The 16450-nt window shown below is 36.5% G+C and overlaps 1 protein-coding gene across 2 annotated transcripts in view; it reads left to right on the top strand.

Annotated features, from left to right (window-relative positions):
- The window catches only part of jak3 (Janus kinase 3 (a protein tyrosine kinase, leukocyte)), a 33151-nt gene extending 20574 nt beyond the window's left edge, over positions 1-12577 (top strand). For both annotated transcript variants that reach the window (XM_084388764.1, XM_084388763.1), the window contains exons 13-24: positions 3089-3176; positions 3402-3526; positions 4460-4598; positions 5241-5389; positions 5591-5741; positions 7250-7383; positions 7831-8020; positions 8108-8232; positions 8340-8512; positions 9970-10087; positions 10284-10397; positions 11575-12577. In XM_084388764.1, the coding sequence (XP_084244890.1) occupies positions 3089-3176; positions 3402-3526; positions 4460-4598; positions 5241-5389; positions 5591-5741; positions 7250-7383; positions 7831-8020; positions 8108-8232; positions 8340-8512; positions 9970-10087; positions 10284-10397; positions 11575-11694 (1626 nt within the window). In that variant the 3' untranslated portion in view covers positions 11695-12577. The remainder of the gene's footprint in view (positions 1-3088; positions 3177-3401; positions 3527-4459; positions 4599-5240; positions 5390-5590; positions 5742-7249; positions 7384-7830; positions 8021-8107; positions 8233-8339; positions 8513-9969; positions 10088-10283; positions 10398-11574) is intronic.
- The last annotated feature ends 3873 nt before the right edge of the window (positions 12578-16450 follow it).

Here is a 16450-nt window from a genome sequence, read left to right as displayed (position 1 = left end):
GTTAGATCATGCGGCAAGCCACTGACAACAGGCGCAATGGGATCCAATGGACCCCATTTACACAACTGGACGACCTAGACTTTGTAGATTATATACATATATAGTACGTCAGTGATGGTAAATTTACTTACTGATTTTCTGGAAGTCCCGATAAGCAGTTGGTGAAGGATCCGCGATTCCAAGATGGAAACTCCAGCAGAGGCCACGGGTGGGAAAAATACATAACGTTAAAGGCTGTGAAAACGTCTCCGTCGGAGCTCTCACGGAAACGTTTTCGTTGAATTCCTCTCACGCAAAAAGTGAAAGATATCAACACAAAGACGAAAACAAAATAAATACAACCACAAGACAAAGCCGTGTATAAAGAAACGTAAATTTGAGTAGTCTGTAACGGCTGTGAAAACGTCTCCGTCGGTCGGGGAGCTCTCACGGAAACGTTTTCGCTGAATTCCTCTCAGGCAAAAAGTGAAAGAAATCAACACAAAGACGAAAACAAAATAAATACAGCCACAAGACAAAGCCGTGTGTAAATAAACGTACATTTGAGAATTAACGGAGCTTTTCTGTCACTGACGACGAGTCAGAAATTCAAGTGCTGCTTCTTTCGCGCTTTTTTCCCACAGATTCTAGAACTTTCTAGACTGGGTAAACCCCGCCCACTCTGCCGGCGCCTTATTTCGCCCTGCAGCTCAGAAACAGCTCTGCATGTTTATCTCTCCTGCTTCCGAAGAAAAAAATATATAACACTGATTTTTGTAAAATAAAAATCCCATGGGACGTATTTATGAGTTAACCAGACAGCCCCAATTTTTGCCTACCCAAAATAAAAGTCATTCTGAGACACATAACCTTAGAAAGCTTGAGAGTTTTGGCTCAAGTTTAAAACTCAAAATTAATCAGATGTTTTTAATATTGAGATATATAAGCTCAAAAATAAAAACAACAAATATTAAGAATATATTTATTAAATGTATAAAAAACATGAATATTTTAATATTAATAACATAATTATTTGAATATACTATTGCAACTTATAACCAATGGTCATGCTTCATTTCAAATCTGAGGATGATATCTCAAAAAATTATGCGTTTATGAAGCCTATATTGTTAGACCATGTCAAGGGAGACTTTGGGTATGACTTTGGGGAGACTAACGCTTATCAAATATTTTATTTCCCTGTTAACACCCATTTACACCCAAACACCCATTTACAGTCACAAAACAAACAAACAAAAAATATTCTTGGAATCTTATGTGAATTCTTAAAAAAAAGATATTGTATGGAATAGAAAGCTCCTGCAGCAGGTGCAGAGTACAAGTTACATGACATATTTTAATTTATTAAAACACTTTTACTTAAAGCTCACCATCGAGTATTTATATCATATTCCGGTAATGAATTCTGAACAACAATAATCTGGGGCCGTCCATGTGAAAGGGGTACAAAGAAAGATATGATAAAAAAAGGAAAATACAGTAGCTTACTTTAATATTTACAGTACTATAGTGGCTAAATTGTGTTTTTTTTACAGTAATGATTTGACTACTGTGATTTCAACTGTAATGTTTGGACTACTGTGATTTTTACGGTCTTACTGTAAACTTTACAATATTCTACTGTAAAATATTATACAGTACTGTTACTGTGAAATCTACAGTAAATAACTGTAGATTTCACAGCCATTTTTTACAGTGTAGTTTCAACTTGTCTTGGAAATAAGCTTCAGATTTTTGAATGAACTTTGAAAGGTTGGCCATATGCAGTCCAAAATGTTAAAAAGTGACATGTAATAAAGAGCTTGTGTAAATACGGGGTTCCTACGCAGTTTGGAAAAGTATGGAATTTTGATTTGGGTAATTCCCTGGGGTGCGTTTCCCGTACAACTATATAGCTCGCTGCTTAACTACCATAGTACGATGCATCGTTGGAGAAATCAACTAGATAGTCACGACTGTTTCCCGAAACCGTATGTCGCAAAGTATCGTTCAACCACGGTGGTTTATGACGTCTCGCACGTGGTGGACTAATAACTTATTTTAATTCATCTGTTTGAGATCGAATTAACGCTAGATTTTGTCATATAAGCTACAGACATGGCATCTGAAGACCATTTCTAATTTTTCTCAGTTATTTTGCTTTATTACCACTCAATATTTGGCTCGTTCGTTCTTACATAGTAGAGCACGTTCGCACATGCGCAGTCTTCAAAAACGGTGCTTTAAATCTCTTGACAAACTAAAAGACGTAAATTACATTTGTATGTATTCTAAATAAATAACACGGGTTGTACTGAATGTCAGCTTGCTTGTTTTGCTAAAGATAAGGATTTATTCAGTCTACATCTACTGCTAGAAACTATGCTTCTAACCACAGCTCGAGAGCTGTCGTTTCAACCACACAAGTTTGCGATGCTGTTTGCGAACGTTCGTTGGAACGATGGTTTCGTTTCGGTAAACACCAAATCGTTGAACTATGCTGATAACGACGGAACTTGCGACCATAGTTGGCTAACGATGCTTTCGGGAAACGCACCCCAGGTCTGGAGAAGTGTGGAAAAAAGAAAGAGTATGATCAAAAATTGTGTTTACAGATTATTGCCCCTATTCAGTTTTCTAAAATATAACATTAAGAATTTTTTTTAAATAAGTGTATCATACAAGCAGGGTGTTTTCATGGCAAAAGTTTAGTGATCATTTAATGATTGTCAAACACAACATTTTCATTACGCAAAATTTGTCTTTACCATGAGTGAGTCTCTTTTGAACTTCACTCAGACTGCACTTTCCTGTTTGGTAATTGTGCAAAATCAAACCACATTTGCAGTATCAAACTGATGAGTATATGCAGGTTATAAAGTGCTTTAGGTTTCTTCTCATCATTTATAAATGCATGTTGTTACTTTGAGAAAACCAATGAAACCCTGAGAAAATAATATTTACAGATGACTACTATATACCAAATATACTGCTAAAAATTATGCTGTAAGAACCATTTATGTTAATTATGGTCTGGAAATGTGAACATTTTGAGATAGCAATTTTGTATTTTCAGCCATTTAATTATGCCTTTTTTTCTGTTTTAAAGTCTTTTTTTGAGGCGGCCAGTTTGATGAGTCAAATTTCCCACAAGCACCTTCTCCTGGTATATGGCATCAGCGTGCACAAATCCAAAAGTAAGTCACGTAAAAGCACTCTTACAAGTCACTCTTTTATCAAAGTCTAAACAAAAGAGGACAAACCCTATAAAAGCAATTAAAAGTCTGTGTAATGACCTCAGCTCTTTAACTCTTCTTGAGCTCTTGAGTGGGTCTGGAGTGTCGTTGGTGATGCTGGTTGCCTGTCAAAGTACCTGTGAATGCAACCATGTGACTAAAGTGTGTCCTCCCTGTCCCCCGCAGACATCATGGTGCAGGAGTTTGTGAAGCACGGGGCACTGGACCTGTACCTGAAGAGGAGCACGTCTGTCTCAGTCAGCTGGAAACTAGACGTGGCCAAACAACTGGCCTGTGCTCTCAACTTCCTGGTGAGACATATCCATCCATGCATGTTAAACTGACTACTAATGACAAAATACAGAACTACAGTTTATTCAGGACCATATCAGTTATCAGTTTTAATTTATTGGTATTGGTTGATTTATCAGTCAATACTGAATATTACATTTTAAAACATTGAAAACTATTATTTTTTGGTTAAATAATCTGTAAGGAGATTTTGAATATTGGCCATTTATCAGCCATAACATAAAAATAATGTATTTTTGGTTTCAGCTAGACATTTAATATTGGTACATATGAGAACAAGCCCCTATAATCTAAGATACAATATACTCTACCATTCAAAAATTTGGGCTCAATAAGATTTTTTCATGTTTTTGAAAGAAGTATCTTATGATTACTTACCAAAGCTGTATTTATCTGATCAAAAATATAGTCAAACATTTAAATGTAATGTAATTAAAATGTAATTTATTCCTGTGATGGCAAAGCTAAATGTTTAGCATCATTACCCCAGTCTTCAGTGTCACATGATCCTTCTGAAATCATTCTAATATGCTGATTTGCTGCTCAAGAAATATTTATTATTATTATCAATAATAAGGGTGGATGTATAGAAAGATTTCTTTGATGAATAGAAAGTTCTTTGTAATAATGTAAAAGTATTTACTGTCACTTTTGGTCAGTTTAATGCATCCTTGCTGAATAAACTTATTAATTTCTTTCACAAAAAAAAAAAAAAAAAATAGAAAAGTGTATTTCTGGTATGTATATTCTGGAAAGAATGTAACAAAATATTCAGAATTGAGAAGAACCAAATGTAAAAGTTGCGGAGTCAAGAATCCTTCATTGAAAAACTCATATTGATTGACTTCTGTTCTCAGTATTCGAGGGGATGCATCCCAGCCCTGATTTCGGCCGTGGTTAAAAAACATTTTTCTTTTGTCTATCATATGCAGGAGGAGAAGAATATTGCACATGGGAATGTTTGTGCGAGGAATCTGCTGTTGGCCAGAGAGGGTGACTCTTCCTCTGATAACTCACCCTTCATTAAACTGAGTGACCCTGGTATCAGCATGGCAATGCTGGGAAAAGAGGGTAATTATATTGAACAACTAGATGAATATCAAACCAATGAAGATGAACAAAATCAATTTAATTTACTCTTCTAGACCTCTAGAATAATTTGTATTTTAAATGAATACTAGAGAGAATAATAATAGATTCTTTATTTAGCTCTCATTAGGAATTAATTACACCGTGCATGGCTCGAAAATTCCCTTTTGGTGAGAACATGCAATAAATAATGTGCATAATGTATGTTATAATGCATTATATCTTTTCATAAATAAGTGTAACCAAAGTTAAAAGGCATTATAATATTTTAAGATTTCTTGTTACATCTGAAATTGGTTGTTTGTCATGTGTTTTAATGCATAAAGTATTATAATGCATTATGATCGTGGTTACAATTACTTATATAATACTTATATAATGCATTATAACGTATATATGAATACCTTTATAATGTATTATACATAAAGGCTTTAAGTAAATTGTTACCAGTTAGTTTTTTATTTATGGAGCTGTGTTGTGCCAACTTTTTACTTTTTGTATTTTTCTCAATCATTGAGCTTTTTGCCCACTGGATTTGTGTTTTTTTTGTCTAATTCTTGCTGAATATTATATTACAACATGATTGTATATAAAAGAATAAAATGCACATTTCTGTGAATCCAGTGGTGTTGGACAGAATCCCATGGGTGGCCCCAGAGGTTCTGGATACACTTGAGATCGAACTGGAGTGTGACAAGTGGAGCTTTGGAACAACGCTGTGGGAGATTTTCAATGGTGGAGAAGCTCCATTGCAGGGCCTGGACCTCATACAAGTACATACACCTCACAATTAAAATAGAATCATAAATTAAATACAACATCATAAATTAAATGCAAATTTTCTATATGATGTTACACATTCTGGATAAAGATCACCACAACCTTTAAAAATTTGAGAGCTACGCATATACTCAGGCAGTGTGACTCCATCATTGTACTGTGGCTGAACAGCTGCTGTCCTTCTTTGTATCCAGAAGCAAGAGTTTTATGAGCACTTCTCAAACCTGCCCGCGCTGGAGTGGACTGAGCTGGCCGACCTGATCGCTCAGTGTATGCAGTACCAGCCTGAGCTCAGACCGTCCTGCCGGAGCATCATCCGACAACTAAACAGCCTCATCACTTCAGGTAACACACAGATGCACACCAGCTCCCTTCTCACAATGACACTGATGTTTGTGATCTGGACGATCACTTTCTTTTTCACATATGAAACTGTTATTATCGCATTTATAAAATGAATGTAAGCAATAAATCTCTAGTATGTAAATGTAATTAACGAAAGTATTGAATAATATGTATATATTTAATATATTTAAAAAATAATATTATCATTTTATCATTAATTAGATTAGATTAGATTAGATTCAACTTTATTGTCATTACACAAGTACAGGTACAAGGCAACGAAATGCAGTTTAGGTCTAACCAGAAGTGCAATAGCAGCAAGTGCAGGATATACAGTGGTTCCATAAGTGCAGAACATGGATATGTACTGAATAAATATAGAGTTGAATACTATTATAAACAAAAATTTACAGATAGATTGTCCTATGAATATAATATACAGATAACTATTACTGTGAACAGAGTTTACAGCTAGATATGTACTGAATATAATAATATACAGATGGCTATTACTATAAACAGAATGTTTACAGATAGATATGTACTGAATATAATATACAGATGGCTGTTACTATAAACAGAATTTTACAGCTAGATATGTACTGAATATAATAATATACAGATGGCTATTACTATAAACAGAATGTTTACAGATAGATATGTACTGAATATAATATACAGATGGCTGTTACTATAAACAGAATGTTTACAGATAGATATGTACTGAATATAATATACAGATGGCTGTTACTATAAACAGAATTTTACAGATAGATATGTACTATGAATATATATACAGATGGCTGTTACTATAAACAGAATGTGAGCATAATATACAGATGGCTATTACTATAAACAGAATTTAACAAATAGATATATGTATAAGTTAGGCTAATGAGCAGTATAACAATGGATTTAAAGTAGTGCAAATAAAGTTTGGACAGAAGCTATCCGAGTGAAAGTGCAGTGGAAAGTAATTGCATATTACAGTTAAGGTACGATATTGCAATGTATATATAAACAGTCGGTACTGTAAATAAACAGTCGGCAGTGCAAATTGAGCATATTCCATAAATACATGCTTTACATTTATTATCATTTTCCACTTATTTATTAATTAAATAATATATAGGCCTACATCTGTTATATAATAAATATGAAATGTCTAACTAATACAAAAGTAATTGAATAAAATATAATATTTAATACATAATGATTTTATTAGTCCATGTTTGACATTTAAGGGGTATATTAAAATATTAAATGCAATCAATTAACTTTATTAAATACATCCATTATCATTATTGTGTTATGTTGATATTACTTTAATAATAATTATTTCCATGAATTTTAATTGAAAGATTTCATTGTTACTCTGAAGATTAGCTTTTTATTGGGGGCCAAAACTGTTTATAAAAAATTACTCCTACATCTGGGTTAGATTTGTCCTAAAACATGTGGGAACATTATGATCAGCCATCATGACCGTTCTAATCGTCATTCTGTAGATTATGAGATCCTTCATGCGACTGGCACACTCCCCAAGAGCGATGGCTTCTGGAGAAGACCGAACATCTTCAAAAAGCAACAACAGGATGTTTTTGAGGAGAGATACCTGCGATTCATCTCTATTCTGGGCAAGGTACAATGTGGAGAAAAATTAGACACCCATAGAGGGCGCTGTTGTACATGTAATAACACAGCTCTGTAATAACACAGCCGGTTGCAACAAGAATACCCTTAGTGATAATAAACGAAGTGTTTTTAATGTACGTAATGATCTGACAATCTAACAAGTTAGTCATTTAGAAAAGACTGTCATAACTTTTTTAAAGCAGTTACATAAAAAGGTAGATTGATCTAATTTGAATCCAAAAAGTAAGACCCATTGATTACCCCTTGGTTAGATTAGTTCTTAAAACACAGTCTTAACATAGTGGCTATGTTTATGAAACTGGCTGATATACGTTGCTATTTCATACATTACAGCTCGCATGTAACTAAACGTGATGATTATGACTTGGTTTTCTGAGCAAAAAAAGAAAAAGAAGACTGATGGGTTTTTAACTGTGTGCGTGTGTGTGTTTAGGGTAACTTTGGCAGCGTCGAACTTTGTCGATATGATCCGTTGGGTGATAACACTGGAGATCTGGTTGCTGTCAAGGAACTTCAGGCTAACAAACAAGCCAACATGGCAGACTTTCAGAGAGAGATCCAGACCACCAGCTCCCTGCACTGTGACTATATTGTCAAATACATGGGCATCTGCTACAGTGCAGGTCAGACTACATTTAATAATTACCAACCAATTACCAATCTGTACAGCCTGCCCATTTCACCATACCTTATTTTTTAACTCGTCACAGGTCGACTTAGCACAAAACTGGTGATGGAATATCTTCCGTACGGCAGTCTGATCGGATATATGGAGAAACACAGACAGAATGTGTGCACCCGCAAACTGTTGCTCTTTGCCTCACAAATCTGTAAGGTACAAACAGACTTTTTAAAATCAGATAACAGGTCAGATTAGCTCTTTTGAATTGGTTTGTGGAACTTTACACATCTAACCAGAAATGTAACTCTTTGCTTTTGTAGGGAATGGAGTACTTGCAAAGCATGCGCTATGTTCACCGTGATCTAGCTGCTCGCAATGTCCTAGTCGCCAGCGACACACTGGTGAAAATCGCTGACTTTGGGCTTACGAAGATCATCCCAGTGGATAAAGAGTACTACCGTGTCACGCAGCCAGGAGAAAGCCCTATTTTCTGGTGACAATTACATCAAGCTCTTGGAAGTTCAGACAGACAACATGATAACTGATTAGGGTAACACTACAATACAGGTGCACTAATATGCATGAATTCTAATGCATATTAGACTAATGTTCCGATAATCTTGAGTTAATGTATGACTCGTATGATTCTTGTATGCTGATTTTTGTGTGCAGCCCAACTTACCCATCCTTCAAAACACATTCTCTGACAATACATTCACTGTACAACTGTCCCACAAATCTCAAACGTTAATGTGGATGTCAAAACCCATAACCATTACTTAATAATAAGTTAATAGTCATGTGTCTCAGCAAGTAATCATAACATGATATTTTTGCAAATCATCAGCTAATGATGTATTTAAACAGACGGCTGGAAGTTGAAAAACATGGCTTTGACGCATTGTGGTAATTAAAGGGAAAGTTCACTTAAAAAATAAAATTCTGTCATTTATTCACCCTCAAGTTGTTTCAAACCTGTGTGAATGTCTTCTGCTGAACACAAAAGAAGATATTTTGAAGAATGCCGGTAACCAAACAGTTGCTGACTTCCATAGTATTTTTTTTCCTACTATGGAAGTCAATGGGGTCCATCAACTGTCTGGTTACCGACGTTCTTCAAAATATCTTCTTTTGTGTTCAGCAGAAGAAAGAAATTCATACAGGTTTGAAACAACTTGAGGGTATGTAAATTTATATGGGGTGAATTACTCCTTTAACACATTAATTTATACTATAAGTTCATACTAGATATTTATAGGGAATTAATCCATGATGACACATTGAATTAATAACAATTCATATATGACTTAATCTATTAATCGGATAGACTCTTTAACAGGTGCTGATGTGGCAATCATGTCCTAGGTTTTTAATGAGTTATAGGCTTCTGTACGTTAACTCATTATCTGGGCATTAGTTAAGCATGAAATCATGCATATTAGTGCACCCGTATTGTAAAGTGTTACCTTGATTTGTGTGCATTTAACAGTGAACATAGCACTGAATGTTAATGTTCTAATTGTGCAAATACTGTGTATATTTTTTTACAAACAAGTACACATAAAGGCCAATTCACACTGTGCCCGACAGAGAGCATCCGGGTCATTCCGTGTCACCCGAGGTCCCCGGCAATTTTTTTTATTTTGATTTAAAAAAAATTCTGGTGAAAGAAATACATAAAGAAGAAAGCCAACATGTTAAATATCATGGATGTATATTTACTGCATAATCCATTATTTTGTAGAGGGGGGTCAAAATGACTATTTTCACCTGAGATTTGGAGCCAATACAGGGGTATACAAATTACTTAAGAAAGATGGCAGCATCATTATTTCATTTTTGCACAGAGATTGATTGGTCTATTAGTTAAATCTGTTTACTTTAGCAAACTTTGTTATACGTTGCATTTCATTCCTTTTTTGTTTTTTCCATGTCCTGTTTCCTGTTCAGGTATGCACCTGAATCCATTTCAGAACTGAAATTCTCCCACAAGTCAGACGTATGGAGTTTCGGCATTGTTCTACATGAGCTCTTATCTTACTGTGACATCAGTCGAAACCCCAAACGGGTGAGTAAATTAAACTCCATGTAATGGTATTACTGTATGAGGAGTGGATGAACGATTGTCACCGTGAGCTTCAATGATAACTTTTTAATAATAATAAAAAATAAAAAAATGTCATCATTGTCTCACTGGATGTTGCCCCAAATCTTTTAATGTATTAACTTTATAAACCTGCTTTATTGTAAATCATTTCATGCAGTTGTGTATCCAGAAGATTGGAAGTTATGTCCAGAGTTCATCCATGGCCATCCATGTTCTTAATCTTCTCAAGAATAACTGGAGGTTACCGGCGCCACCACAGTGTCCACCAAAGGTACAAATAAAAACAGATTTGAATGCAATTGTATCGGTCACGTTGAGCAATCGAATTTTGATACATTGTACGTAGACAGCAAGTCAATGCAACAAACATATACAACCCCATTTCCGTAAAAGTTTGTAAATCAAGAATCTTCTGATTTGTTAATTTTCTTGAACCTTTAACTGACAAAAGTACAAAGAAAAGATTTCCAATGTTTCCACTGACCAAATTAATAGAATTTTGATGGCACTGCATGATATGTATGAGAAACCATCATAATATGGTCTTAAATACAGCCACATGGGCTCGGGAGTTCTTTGGAAAACCGTTTTCACTTAACAGTCTGCCGCTGCATCAAGAAATGCCACTTGAGTCTCTGTTACGCAAGGAGAAAGCTATACATCTGTTAAATGCAGAGATCCTGCCGAGTTCTCTGGGCGCGAGCTCATCTCAGATGATCCATAAGACAGTGGAAATGTGGACTGTGCTCAGATGAGTCCACATTTCTGCTTGTTTTTTGGAAAAACTGACTTCGAGTTCTTAGTCCCTCCCTATAAGACCAAAAGGACCATCCAGATTTTTCTCAGCAACAGGTGCAAAAGCAAACATCTGTCATGGTATAGGGGTGCATCAGTGCAAACGGAATGGGCGACTTGCATATGTGTGAAGGTACCATTGACGTGGAGGCGTATATTGGGATTGTACAGAGACATATACTGCCATCAAGATTTTTCCTAGGAAGTAAGACATCCAGTATGGATGTCAACCACAGAATTTTGAGCTGATTTGTATCAGGCGAGATTAGGCAAAAATTCAACTTGCAAAAATGCAACAATTAGTATCCTCAATTCTCGAAAATTTTAAAAGTGTAATTAAAAGAAAAGGTGATGTGACATAGTTGGAAACATGCCCGTGTCCCAGCTTTTTTGTAGTATGTTGCAGCCATCAAAACATATATATATATATATATATATATATATATATATATATATATATAGTGAAACTAACCAGGGAGGAATCAGTATCTAAGGAAACAGGAACTAAACTGCAAGGAAACACAAGAAACATTGGCACATGAACGAAAACTAAACTAAGTTTAAAGACTAAACATGCCCCTGACACTAATGTAGTCAACTAATGTTAACAAATGAAACTTTATTGTAAAGGTTTTTTTTTAATTTTTTTTTAGGTACACAGTATTATGATGCAGTGTTGGGAGTTCAACAGCGAGGACAGACCGAGCTTCTCCACTCTACAGGACCTGATTGAGAATATCCTGTTAGATGAGAGAGAGGGATGTAAGGGGTAAAGTCAGAGTTACCCTAAACAGACCACTGTATGTATATTTGAAATTGAGTAATTTTAGGACATTCTTACAGTAGTATTTTACTGTTTAGTACGTTGAACTTCAGACCATTGAACAGTTTGTATATTAGCAGTTTCCAGTACACTTACAGAGCTGGCACTACCCCTTCAATCATATTCCATCATAAAATGCTTTGGATTTCCTCTGTAATCACAAAGAAATAGTCATAGTTAAGGCATCACTTTTTCTTGTTGTGGTTTTATTTTACAATGATGGTATTAAGTGCAGTAAAAGGCAAACCAGTTTTTCCTGTATCTTTTAATGGCACTCCCATAAAAAGACTATTCAAAACTGAAATAACATGTCAGCCCACATCATATATGGTCTTCACTCTTTAAAGACAGGACAGGTTTTCCCCACTTCAGGAAGCCACACCAAATTAAGTCAGCAAGTCATTTGCCTAGCATCACAGAGAGTGAACTCAGAGCATGCAGCATGGACAACACTTCATTCATGCAGTCAGAATGTGTCTGAGAGTCACTGTCAAGCTACTTGCATCACCTGAAATGAGTTATATTTTTCCCATAATTATGTGCATTATAACAGAGTTAATATGTTACAAACTTACTCAAGAGACTATTACAGTAATAAAGAGTTATGATTTGTTCAGGTTTCACTTTCTTAGTTAGTTTGTTGTCATGGATGTTTATTTGATTTGTCATTCTGTTCAGATGTGTTTGATTAATTACCTTGTTTGACTGTTGTATTTAAGTTCCTGTGTTTCTGTTCTTAGTTGTCTGGTCTCGTCTATGTTACGATTATGTTTTGTTTGCCTGCCTCGCTTTGATTATATTCACTTTAGATTATTAAAGACTTTTGAACTTGATTCCCTTATCTTCATGCGTTTGTATACAGCCAAGCTGTGACGTATGCATTGCCTGCTATACTGTGCAACTAAGTGCAAATAGCCTACTTTGCGAGTCTTGCACTAAATAGCATCCCTTACAAAAAAAAGAAGTATACTTAAAGTTCATTGCCTTCAGAGCAGGCAACAAAGCAGCACTAAGAACAGCAAGTGCCAAACTGCCCTGGGCCATCAAAGAGGCAATGCAGTGACACACGTCGTATGTGGCAGGGCATGCAAGCCATCACCAACTATAGGCCAACACCACCTGCATGTGACAGTGATACCTCCCTCCCAGATGTGCCGAACGTCTACACGTTTTGAGGCACAGAATGACACCATGGCGAGGAAGATCAACCCCTCCTCCCGAATCTGACGACCAAGTAATGTACTGTGTACCACAGAAGGCTGCAGGATCAGACAACATTTCTGGCAAAGTGCTCAGAGGATGTGCAGAACAGCTGGCAGATGTTTTCACTGACATTTTTAATGTCAGTTGTTACGTCCAAAGGGATGTAGGGGTTTATTTTTTGTTAGTTTGTATATGATAGCTGCGGTAAGGGCAGGATTTTTCCCTTCCATTTAATCAATATTGACTACAGATATTCTCATATTAATATCAGTAATATGATATTATGTATTGCATTGTTACCTTAAATATGCTATACACAAATCAAGTGGAAGAGAAAGACACGATCGCTACTGAGCAGAAGAAAAAAAAATCTAAACTGATATTATTGGCATAGGAATGATGTCAGGGTATAATCTAATCATCAGCAGCATTTAGAAGATAGACCCATAGATATGAGATCCTTTATTTGAAACATTTAAAAATGTTGTAGTGTGTTGGCTTTTTAACTTTGAATACAAACGTCTTGTCTTTAACTTTTGTAGCTTTGTTACTAGTCAGCTCCCGACGCGATGTTATTCATTGTACGCGCAAATTCAAAGCGTCGCGTCTGGGCACTAATGACGCTCGCGCTCTTTTAAACTCGTAATAAAGCGGTGAATGATTTTTCCAAAAATAAACGCTGATCTACACTACAAGTTTATATTTAGAATACATTGCAATTACTCCAGAATAGATGACAACTCACACACCTGCATTACGAGCTGTGCTTCTTTGCGTGCCTATTTAGGCTTTTGCCTCGCAGCACCTGATGGATGCGTTCGTTACACACACTTTCAGAAGCCGGCACCCGATTTGAAATGGAAACATTAATTGGTTTAACTGCAGATGAGTGACAATTCAACAATATCCAATGAACAATGAGGCTAGTATTTCTGCCCATCTTGACTGGTGGACTATATAGGCTATATGTAGGGGATGTTACGGTTATGGAGGCCCCTCCTCAAAGCCCGAGGCCCTAGGCAATCGCCTGCTCTGCCTAGAGCTATAGCGCCGGCCCTGTGTGGGGCTTGTTTCTGTGTGCTTTGTGTTTTTGACATGATCATGAGTGTCACCTATTTCCTGACTTGTGTAAGACAAAAATAACCTGAGATACTTTGATCTCCTGAGATATTGACACCACAAACACATAATGCCATTTGTCTCCACACCCCACAGAGTGAAGTTGTTGGAAAGCTTCTTTCCTACCTGTCCTCCCTTAACATATTAGTTTGGTTTTCCACTGTGTAAAAGTTGTACCTGTACCTGCTTCCAGGTACTTTTTTTCGTACCACCTCCGGCGAGGTTCTATAAGCGGGCTGAGGCGAGCTGAGGCGATACTAAAATGTGACGTGAGATCATGGCAGACTGCTGATTGGTCAGAGACAATCGTCACTATTCACTGCGTCATCATTGCACGCGCCAGACGCAGTATCCTGAATAAAAAACAGCAAAAACAAAAACAAAAACATCCAAAAACAGCATGCACTCGATTTCATCCATTGTCCTGTGTGTGTAGGTAGCGGGTGTGTTTTGCGTGTCTCGCGTAAAAGATTAAGTCACGGCAGTTTCCTGCGGCGTCGCTATGACGACCAGGTACTATTGTGGAGGTACTATCTGCAATGGAAAACGGAGCGAAAAGCGAGCCGAGCCGAGCTGAGTCGAGCTGGTACTGGTAATGGAAAAGCGCCATTAGAAAGATTATATAAAATTATAATGTTCTGTGTCAATATAAGTGAACTAACAGAAATGTTTGGTATCATTTAAAATGTCTCAGTGCGACTGGTACAATGGTCTCATCTCCACAGAAGTAAACCAAATGGTAATAAGGGTTTAGATATACTTTGCTTATTGGGTGTGGACTTTTTCCCAGGGTCCTTCCTCCAAACTACCTACAGTTCCTCGTCAAGGTGTGAACTCCCTGTGTCTATAATAACTCTAGTCAATGCAAATTCCTATTGTAAGTTTATTCCCCAAATTGGAGGATGTTTGTCTTGGTCTTAGTATAAAGAAATTGTCACAGGTGGAATAATGGTGAAACGGGGATTCAAGTGCAGGAAATGAAGGATCTTTAAGTAGTAAAATAAAACAAAAACAAAACTACCCCGAGGGTGACAACAAGACAGGCATCTCAAAACTTGACTTTGGCAAGAAAACCAGAAACACGAGGATACATAAAGTGACGAACCAGCACAGGCTTGCAAACACACAGAGACTAAATAGGGAAGCAAACAAAAGAGGGTAACGAGGAAAGCAGGTGGGGCAAATTAATCAATAATCAGGTAACAAGATGGGAGCCGGGGCTAGACGATCGACAGGAGAGCACATGGCACAAGGTTACACATGACAAGCCATGTGCTCACAACAGACAGGACTAGATAGCCTATAAACTAGACAGAAGTGACAGAACCCTGACAGAAATGTCTTCAGAGGCTCTGGGTAACTTAGTCCAAACCTGCTAAATTAATAAAAACCTAATAAATTGTTACATTTGGATTCATTCCGACTTACTCTGAAATGATTGATTCTAGTAGATTACGTTAAGTCCATAACACCATAAGTCTATAGGCCAGGGCCGTTTCTAGTCTTTTTGGCACCCAAGGCGAGATTCATATTGAGCTATCCTATTGATCTAGGATTAGTCAATCTCCTCTGTTAATGACCAACCAAGACTGACGAGCTTATGTTCAAGAGATTGTAGCCTATACCCGGCTGGTGCGACACTCAAAACGTTATACATCCAGATGAACGAATGTTATTTCAATGAAGAGTTAAATAGAATAATCAAACATTCACCTAAATTTAATGATTAACAAACATTAAACCTTTTTCATTTTTGGAGTCAGATGAAACAAAGAGGTAATTAAATTACTTTGCCACACTGAAAAGACAGTAGGCTAATGTGCAGAAACCTTCACCTGATTATCGGAAACTGTCGTTGGACCGGCTGGGTGGAGTACAAACGACCGCAGAAAATTCCAAACCAAACGGTCTTTCGTCATCTTCCAGTTCCCCGACTTATTATTTTCATTATGTTGGGTAACTTGTGGTGAAGTGAAGTGAACACAAACTAAAGTGTTTAGTTACCAGTTGAGTGTGTTAATGGCATCCCTTTGTTGTTGTATCTGCGTAGGGCTGGCCTGCAATAAAGTAATAATAATAATTCAGAACAATGAAATGAACAGAATAATAAAAAGAACATTAGGCTAAATCACTGACAGCCTTCATTTGCCTTTGCAGCAATCATTTAATGCTTTGTGTGCATGTGAATGCCACTTCATCATATTGCACTTAATATACTCTACTGATGAAATTAGATTTAAAAGCGCAAGATATAGATATTTCTATCTCCATATCTTGAGAAGCACTGTCTGATTATTTAAAAACAAGCATGAAGACTACAACTACTATTGCTGAGAAAGGAATCAACCACCCTTTTATTTATTTATTTATTTATTTATTTGTTG

Source organism: Rutilus rutilus (assembly GCF_951802725.1).
Source record: "Rutilus rutilus genome assembly, chromosome: 19".
Classification (NCBI taxonomy): domain Eukaryota; kingdom Metazoa; phylum Chordata; class Actinopteri; order Cypriniformes; family Leuciscidae; genus Rutilus; species Rutilus rutilus.
This window is presented reverse-complemented; position numbering and strand designations above follow the sequence as displayed.